This window comes from Littorina saxatilis, linkage group LG2 (genome assembly GCF_037325665.1).
Source record: "Littorina saxatilis isolate snail1 linkage group LG2, US_GU_Lsax_2.0, whole genome shotgun sequence".
NCBI classification, from domain to species: Eukaryota; Metazoa; Mollusca; class Gastropoda; order Littorinimorpha; family Littorinidae; genus Littorina; species Littorina saxatilis.
Window position 1 is genome coordinate 82,046,409 of NC_090246.1, and position 9,796 is coordinate 82,056,204.

General features: G+C 41.4%; 1 protein-coding gene and 1 long non-coding RNA gene across 2 annotated transcripts; one reads left to right on the top strand and one right to left on the bottom strand.

The window, feature by feature from the left end:
- Positions 1-281: 281 nt before the first annotated feature.
- LOC138959887 (tumor necrosis factor receptor superfamily member 13B-like) lies at positions 282-3,429 on the bottom strand (the record flags this gene model as incomplete). Its single annotated transcript, XM_070331559.1, is given in 3 exon segments — positions 282-1,915; positions 2,579-2,872; positions 3,289-3,429. Coding segments are annotated over 3 exon segments (530 nt in total), but the record flags the coding sequence as incomplete, so codon positions are not given.
- Positions 3,430-4,826: 1,397 nt separating this feature from the next.
- Positions 4,827-9,290, top strand: LOC138959888 (uncharacterized). The gene is made up of 3 exons (XR_011453819.1): positions 4,827-5,741; positions 6,528-6,618; positions 7,626-9,290. It is a non-coding gene; the product is annotated as an uncharacterized lncRNA (long non-coding RNA).
- Positions 9,291-9,796: the final 506 nt, after the last annotated feature.

Genomic DNA, 9,796 nt, shown 5'->3' on the forward strand with positions numbered 1-9,796 from the left:
GGAAAAGAGAAAAGGAGAATGAGTGGGGAAAGGATAGAGTGACACAGAGAAAGAGAAACGTGTAATGCAAGGACACTACAGGAACGTTTTCATATCAGTAAGAAGGAAAAAGTACAGTTATATTCTTCAAACATACTTTTATTTTCATTAAAAAAAAAAGAGTAATTTTGAAACATCATTTGATCTTGAAATTATTTTACTGGCTCATAAACATTTTTTTTTTAAACATACAGACAAATTACAGACAATAAAAAAAAAACCAGAAGGTCTTCATTTTTAAAAAAAAAAAAGTATATTTCAAATCCACCCTATTTTGAACACAACCTGGTGCACATGAATTTGTTTTCTCACACAACCTCTTGCTGAAGCAACTTAACAGTTCATAAGAATATGATAAATGTACAACAGCATTATTCTAGCAAACCAACAAGTCAGTGTACAAAAGCTGACAATAACTTAAGCAACAACAGAGCACCATATTAGCAGCAGCTAGTACATATACTGTACTTGCTCAAACTACTCAAATGAACAGTTAATCACAGATTATTTACAAATAATTTGTTATAGTTCCACTCAGCAAGATTTTGTTTTAGATTCAAAGGAAAGGACACTACCAGTACACAGAACACCACTTTCACAGTAACGCATTATTTTGTGAAAAAATACTCTCATGCACAATAACAGTTCATCACAGAATAATAATAATTGTCATAATAATAATAAAGATAGCTTATATAGCGCCGCTTCACAGATTTAACTATGCTCTTAGCGCTGTACATCGAGATATAACAATTTCAATAATATAAATACAAAGATGATATTATCATAATACACATTTACAAATATCACTCACGTGCATACATCCTCGTGCACACCACGCGCATACACACTCCCACTCATTGTCACCGGTTTTCTCGTTAGGATTTTGTTTCTGGATGCACTCGCACTTTTAACGACTGGCAGGTATTCTCACACACACACACGCACGAACGCACACACATACACACACACACACACTCTCTCTCTCTCTCTCTCTCTCTCTCTCTCTCTCTCTCTCTCTCTCTCTCTCTCTCTCCTCTTTCCCTTTTCCTTTCTTCACCTTTTATCAAAATGTCATGTATGTAGAAATCGATGTCAACATCAGATCATGAAAAGTAGGGCTATGCAGTGGAAACCCCATATTAAGACACCCCCCTCTTAAAATCAGGGTTTCACTGTACTTCACAACACTCCAGCTTTCATTCAGATATCCATGCACAGCATGTACAAGTCAGAACTGAGCAACTGTAATGTCTGCTGCTTACATTCACATCAACACACCTTGCCAGCAAAGTGTGATACATGGGTCTTTGGTTTTGTTACTTGGAAATATGATAGTGCATAGAGGGACAATATTGCTTCAAAAGGGACAATTTGGAGGGATGGGCAACAATCAAAAGTGTGAGAAAAGTTTTGAAATAGTGCTGGACCAGAGCTGTATTTGTTCATGAAGAGGGGGTGTGGGGTGCGGGTAGCAGGCATAAGTACATACAGGTTCAAAAAGCAACTCAAAGTGACTGAAGTTTCAGAGAAATTGTAGGGCTGGGGGAGCAGAGGTCGGGATATAAGCTAGCACTTGGTTCGCATGGGTTGGGGTTAGGTAGGAACGAATTGTCATACATCAACAGAAAGAAGAGGCATTTTAGATACATAAACTGATTGAAAAGGTTCAAAGATTGTGTGGAAAAGATAAAGGGGTCCAATCAGAGCTACTAAGGAGATAGAGATGTTTCTTCTGATTTTTTCTATTACTATTAGTTTCTTTCTTCTTCTTTTTTTTTTTAGGAAAGGACAGGCCTCCGACTGTCTGATCTGCTTCCGTCAACCGGCAGATCAGAGAAAGCTTGTGATGCTTCTGCTGGGTTTCCAACGCCATCTGCAAAAGAATGGGTGCAGAGTGTTATCATCATGAAAGTAGATAAGTGCCTCTTTAGCCTACAAACTCTGTCCCCCACACACAGCTTCAATCTCTTAACGCTTCTCAAAAACAATTCTTTTGCCTCTCCTCTTCCGTCACACACCAAACATTAGTAGTTTTCTTTATTCCTTATGCCCGTTCTCCGTTTTAAAGTAATGCTTATTTGCTGTTTGTCTTGCAAACACTCTAGAGCTCTAGTTGCCTTTTCATCTGGACAGCTGCTTGCTCAGTTGCCTGTCTGTTTGATCGTCTCTTCTTCCGCCTTCTCCAGGTTAACCCCCTCCCGGATCCCCCCTCCCAAGTCCACCCCCCCCCCCCCCATCCCCAAAATCAACCCCTATCTGCTTTAATTTGTTCTCCCCTTCTCCTATCTCTCTCTTTCTATCTCCCTCCCCCGCTCTCTCAGTCTCTCTTTTTTTTCTCCTCCCCTTTCTCTTTCTCTCTCTCTCTCTATCTATCTCTCTCTCTCTCTCACTATCTCTCTCCCTTTCTCTTTCTCTCTCTGTCTCTCTCTCTCACTCTCTCTTTCTCTCTCTCTCACTCTCTCTCTCTCTCTCTCTCTCTCTCTCTCTCTCTCTCTCGCTCACAGTTATACACATTCTCAAGCATTCTTCCACTCACCTATAGCAAAGTGTGCAGAGTCGCCCTGCTGACTTGTTTCTTCTACCGGCTTTCTTGGTCTGGTGTTCTCGTCCTGTGGGGCTGGTGTGTACTGACTGGAGCACGTCCTCACAAGGGCGATGGCGATGAGGGTGGTACAGATGATGGCGATGGAACCAATGACGATGGCGGCGATCCACCCGGGGTGGAGAAGGGGGGAGGAACTGTCTGATGCACCTCCCGTTTGTTCAGCCACCAGAGAGTTCGTTTTGTGGTTGTATGCAACTTGTTGTGGGGTCTGCTTGGCAAGGTATACTGGAAAGAGAAAGCGATACTCATTTCAGGTGGTGTCTATCATCTCCTGTGCTTGTTCCAGTGATTTGTTGCCTTCAGAGTGGAAGTTTTTCGATAAAAAGTATGTTGCATTAGTGGTAGACTACAATATGATTAAACTCATCAAAAGGACCGTTTACACATGAGTTGGTGGAACAAGAAGATAGCAAATCTTGTTTTGTTGCAAAAACAAACAAACAGTCTCGGATGACTAAAACACACACACACACAAATAATAAAAGTTGAAAACAAACGCAGAAATGCTCAAAGTAAGAACAAAAGACAGAAAGGAAAAAGACAGAAAGGAAAAAGATAGAAATGAAATCATGACAGAAATCATTACAGAAATCTTTTATGAAAGACTGAATTAATGAAAAATGTCAACAAATATGCCTTACCACTGCATTTTTCTTCGCATTCGTCTGTAGTTCCTTTGTACTCATGGTCTGTACAGATGACAGAACAGTGACTGCATTCGCCGACGTTTTCATCGTAAAATTTGTCTTCCGCTTCCACACATTTCATGGTCTCTTGGTATTCTGAAAAGTAATACAAAAAAATATTATTCTTTCATAAAGCTGGACAGATTCGTATAATACAGGAGCTTGTATCAAAGTGCCTAACCAGGGCTAGTCATAAAGCTTCAGTACTACCCGTGGAACTACTCTCTTCACTGGCATAACCTTTTTTAAAATTATTTTTTTAAGGACGTGCCTACCATCCCATCCCCTCCACCACTCTCTCTCTCTTTCTCTCGCTCTCTCTCTCTCTCTCTCTCTCTCTCTCTCTCTCTCTCTCTCTCTCTCTCTCTCTTTCGCTGTGTGTGTGTGTGTGTGTGGGGGGGGGGGGGGTACCGTTGTGTGCCGGTGTGGGTGTGTCAGTGCGTGCCATGTCTGTGTCTTCGTCCAGCTTACTCAATCAGCGATCAACGGCACAGCCGGAAAGGCCCTAGCCTGACTATCACCATATAAGGTAGTGTAAGTATTAAGCGAATCTGTGTCAGGGTGGGCTCTTAGACGAGTGAAAATAACCCAAAACATTGTAGCTGTTACGGCCGTTTGGGCATTGCATATCTAAATCGCTCACACCCGCCCGACGTACCCCCAGCCAATGATATCTGATATCAGTATATCGGGTATATATGACGGACACGTAACACACCCCGATTGGCTGTAGTCTCTGTTACGTCAATGGTGGATTTGCGTGAAGAAAAACAACTACAACAACAAAACGAGAGAAGAGAGGATCAGCTACGCCTACTTCTCCCCACGTTCTGCCTTGTGTTGACATGCTATTTTTAAAATCCTTTTCTTCTCACGTAAGCAAAAAAGAAAATTGAATAGACCCAGCACCAAGCAGCGCTGTTATGCTAACATTGCGCAAAGCCAAATCGTGACGACCCCCTAATCTGAGGTCAAGTCAACTGTGACGTCAATCGCGCACGTGACCTATTAGGGGAATCCCCGTCTCTGAATTGATTCCCTCCCGGCAAAAGCTGCGCATGCTCGTTCGTCTCTTCCGATATGCAGGATAATATGGTGCCGCAGCGTGTAAAATCTTAAATCTTAACCACTCCCTGTTTTCTTTTTTTTTCTTCTTTTTTCTTTAGAATAATTATATGGCTTAGTTTTCATTTTCTTTCTCCTCCGACCCCCACCCGGCAAAGCGTATCAGTTGACGGCTGAGATAACGTCTTCACCCCACCCCTCTTTTCACACCTTCGTTCTCAGTCGATCCGCCCTTGGCTACTGTATCTTCCTCTCTTTCAGGTCGACTTACTGCACCGTGGCCAAACAGGGGACTGAGTAAGGGTAGGGTGGGTGGTAGCGGGGAGGTAGAAAGCGAGAGAGACTGGGGAGAGAGAGAGAGGGGGGGAGAGAGAGAGAGAGAGACAGAAAGTGTGTGTGTGGGTGGGTGGGGGGGCTTCAAATGCCTATACGATCCAGCAGTATTTGCATACTCTCTCTCTCTCTCTCTCTCTCTCTCTCTCTCTCTCTCTCTCTCTCTCTCTCTCTCTCTCTCTCTCTCTCTCTCTCTCTCTCTCTCTCTCCCACCCACACACACACACTCTCTCTCTCTCTCTCGCTTTCTGTAATCAGTCAAACACTGTACATGAGGAAGACGTGGAACTTGCGAAGAAAATGCGAAAAAGTGTTTGTGGGTTATCGTCCCTAGTTACATGCTGGCGGCGAAAACAAAATGGCGGATCGCGTAGGTACCGATCGCGTGCGAGGTGGTGGTAAATTGTGCTCGGCTTTTTGTTGCAAGAACGCCCGTTACAAACAGAGCTGCTTCGGGAACACTTTCCACAAGTTCCCTAAAGAAGAAAAAAGGTGGGTTGTGCAGTGATTATTTCATCAGGTTTACCTTCTTCAGAATGAGAATGCAATGGCTCGAGTCAACTCACTCAGTAGACTACAGCGTCAGCGAGTACTCAACTGTGATCGAGTGTGAGTCAGCAGTCAGTACAAAACAACCCGTGGGCATATTTGCCGAATACTTTATCAAACCTTGCTTACGGGAAAACTACAGTACAAAAGTACATCACTCATCCGTTTTGCGTTCAGGCAGAGCGTTAGATTTAGACTGAAGATCTGATTTAGCTTTTTTTGTCTTTCCTTTTTGCTTAGTTTAACAATAACATTGTTGTTTTTATTGTCAAACTAGGTGCAGAATATGGATGCAATTCACAAGCGAGAGGACTTTGAAAAGCTGCAGCCAGCTGATGTTCAAGGTCTCAAGCTTTGTACTGATCACTTTGAGGCCAACCAGTAAAACAATCCTGCAGAGAGGATCACTTGTGTGGAATGCTGTCCCGACATTGTTTGCAGTGCCCAATCCACCACCGAAGGTTATTTATTTATTGGTTTTAGGTTTTTGCAAACCAAAGAAGCACACTATTAAATGCAGGTTGAGTAATGACAAGTTTGAGGCAGATAAGAATTGAAAAAAACAGCATTGTTCCCATCAAATAATGCCTGTTTGCATTTAGCGCAAAAAAATTATAAGGCCAACAAAAAAAAGTTACTTATTTTGGATCGACGTCTTGATTATGATGATATGATGAACTTATTTTGCAAAAAAACAGCCCCAAATGGCAAAAAAAAAGTATAGCGTCGGCGTCAACAACAAAAAAGTTGTATGTTTCTGGTCACCTGACCCTACCTATGTTTTCCCGACGACCCTAGACTTTTTTTTTTGCATTTTCAAAAATAAAAGGGGTATTCGAAAATCAATTGTTTTCCTGTTTTTCAACAAAATAAGTTAAAAAGATGGTTTAAAAAAAAAAGTTTAGAAAAAAAATCTGCACCTTTAGTCATGTTAGGCCACAAAAAAGTCTGTTTAAGGTAACATAGGCCCCCCAAAAATAGCGTCGGTAGGTCGGCTTTTTATTTTTGTATTTTAGCCATCTGAATATTTTAATTTTATTTTTTAATGCCCCCAAAAAGTCTAGGGCCGGTGGGAAAAAAATAGGGTCGGTCCGGATACCGTAAACAGATTATTTTTTGTTTTGCCTTACCAGAAACATACACTTTTTTGTGTGGCCTAAGACCAATGCCATGAAATTGGGAGAATTGTTTCATTGTGACTGGGTGTTGGTTGTGAGTTTGTCAGTTAAAGAGCTGTGCATTTGCAGGTTGCTAGTGGGAGGAAGCCACCATCGCAAAGGGTAGCTACAAATGAAGCCAGCACCGACCTGTCTCCTGATGCACAAATTGTTCAACCAGGTAAGAGATTTTTAACCATGTAGAACACCCTGACATCAAAAAATGTTTAAACCCATCCATTACATAGTTGATAATTGCTGTATAGGGTGACGGGCGCTGTGGCGGGGTGGTAAGACGTCGGTCTATTAACTCGGAAGGTCGAGGGTTCGAATCCCGGTCGCGGCCGCCTGGTGGGTTAAGTGCGGAGATGTTTCCGATCTCCCAGGTCAACTTATGTGCAGACCTGCTAGTGACTTATCCCCCTTCATGTGTACACGCAAGCACAAGACCAAGTACGCACGAAAAAGATCCTGTAATCCATGTCAGAGTTCGGTGGGTTTTAGAAACACAAAAATACCCCGCATGCTTCCTCCGAAAGCGGCGTATGGCTGCCTAAATGGCGGGGTAAAAACGGTCATACACGTAAAATTCCACTTGTGCAAAAAAAATGAGTGCACGTGGGAGTTTCAGCCCACGAACGCAGAAGAAGAAGAAGAAGAAGAAGCTGTATAGGGCAGATGCATGGATGGATGAAATTGTACCTGTAGTTCCCACACGTAAAGATGGGAAACATATCCTGTTAGAGGCATGGTGTAACAAGAAACAATTAAGTGGCTCTATTCCCATCTCCCCCCCCCCCCATTCCCCGTCGCGATATAAGCTTCGTGGTTGAAAACGACGTTAAACACCAAATAAAGAAAGAAAGAAAGAGGCATGGTGTGTGAGGAGTTTACCTGATACTGTTGTCCTAATCAATCAATCAATCAATCAATATGAAGCTTATATAGCGCGTATTCCGTGGGTACAGTTCTATTGGCCTCACCCATTCAGTACCAAACAAGGTCAATTCCATCATTGTTCCACATCGTATCCATAGTTGCTAATACACTTCATTTCTGGCCTGCCTTCCTACTCTATTGTTTATTTTCATTTTGTGATTTAATTACACGTTTTAATTTCTTCCAGGTTGTAACTTGTTATGGTTATGTTATTTTATGTGTGTTTTGTGTGTGTGTTTTCTTTTTTAGATGACATTCAGGCGATCCTGGAGGACATAGGATGTAAAGCATCAAAGTCGTCATCCTCCCCATCCCCTCGTGAAGCGGAACTTCGGCAGAAGGTCAACAAACTGAGGAGCAAGGTTTTCCGATTAGAAAAGAAAACGATGGAACCCCGTGTAAAACGAGCGAGTAAATTAGCCAAGCCTCCCAAGAAAGACTTTGTAATAGAACAGTTGTCTCATATATTATCAGGCGAGGCGAGCTATTTTGCCATTTATGCCTGTTACATATTTACCGTTTATCTGCTGCTGTGTCCAATCCTGGCAGAGACGGGAACGCATGTTACCAAGGAGCCGAAGGAGAGTCAATGAGATGAGAGAATGTGATTAACAATTGCCAACTCTCTCCGTACAAAGAGGGTCCAAAATTGTATCAAAATACAGATGGTAGGGAATTCAAAATAAAAAAAGACAATAGACAAAACATGTACTTCGGCTCATAGAGCCTTCTTTAATTTTTGACTCATTAAGTCCATGCTCCGAGAGTCCTTTTTTTAATTTTGAATTGCCTACCATCTATATTTTTATACATTTTCAAAAAGATTCAAGTCACCTTCCGTTATTCTTGAACTTGGCTATCCCAGCCTTACCTCAACATTCGATATTCCTGTGATATTTTTGACGTAAAATCAATTTTTATTGTTAAACTCTTCGGCAAGAGGATTGGTCCAAGCAAACAAATAATAAACTTGTTTACAAAAACTGTATACATGTATTTTGTTAATACCCCAAAAATTGTATAGTATATACAAGATTTTTACTGATAATTATTTCCGATCAATTGCCTATGGTTTTATTTACCTAAAAGATTCAAACGTCACACCTATGACTCATGGCTATTTTTAAGGGGGGAGTAGCATCCCTGGTGTGTTGTTTGTGATACATGTACCTTTTGGTCTGTTCACAGTAACATAGGCACACAAAAAGAGGGTCGGTAGGTCGGCTTTTCTTAATTTTTTTTTATAACCATCTTTTTAAATTATTTTGCAAAAAAACAGGAACAAAATTGATTTTTTTTCTTTCTTTTTCTCCAAATGCCAAAAAAAAAAGTCTAGGGTTGGCGGGGAAAAAATAGGGTTGGTCGGGATACCGTAAACAGACTATTTTGCTTTTTTGCCTAAGCAATGACTAACAAACTTTCTTTAGGGTCTGACATTGTATATACTATACAATTTTTGGGGTATTAACTAAATACATGTATACAGTTTTTGATTCCTTTTATACTTTTTCACAAATTAGCCCCCCCCCCCCCCCCCTTTTTTTTGTAGTCTGCCCTGGGGGCGGGAGGTCTCCTAATTTCGGTTTCTAGGGTCACCTTATGCTTCCCCATGAGCTGAGAACTTAATTAAAATGGGCCTCGATTTTTTTATTTGTATTTTGTAATTGTGCCTTTGTCCAGTCACATGATTTCACTTTGTACTTAAAAACTTGGCACTGTCATCATTTATTGCTATTTATTGTTCAGTTGTTCAGTATTTATTGCTATTGGGCATCAGTTGTTCAGTTGCCCTCTTTCGAATGAGCCATGCATGCATTATGGATGTGTTTAGCGAATTGGGATATCCAAAGCAATGTAAAAGAAGAAACAATGTGAAGCAAACATATAGCACCAAATAAAATAACCGAATCAGAATGGAAACTTCTTCAGTGTATGTGTGTGTGTGTGTGTGTGTGTGTGTGTTTGCTGTTTTAAATACCGAAAATGTGAAAATAAAGCAAGTCACAGCATGAGAAAGATCGACTGTACTAGTCATGACAAAGCAGGAGACAGCCTGATCAGCATGTAGAAAAGGGGAATAACTCGTATTTAGCCATTCTCATTTCTAAGCATGCCCAATGAGGAAGTTATCCTTCTTCCCATTGTAGTTTCTTTGACTCAGTGTACTGAGGCTCAATTGATATTGCCGGTGAACATGAACAGGGTCTATCTCCTGATTCGATAAAATAATCTTTTCGTCTTCAGCATCAATATAATCGTAGCCATCATCATCATCATCATCATCATCATCATCATCATTGTCGTCGTCGACGTCGTCATCATCATTATAGTCGTCATCATCAGTCATCATCATCGGCGTCGTCCCGTCAGCTTAGGTCGTTATCAATACTGAACGTCTCGGCCACACACACACACACACA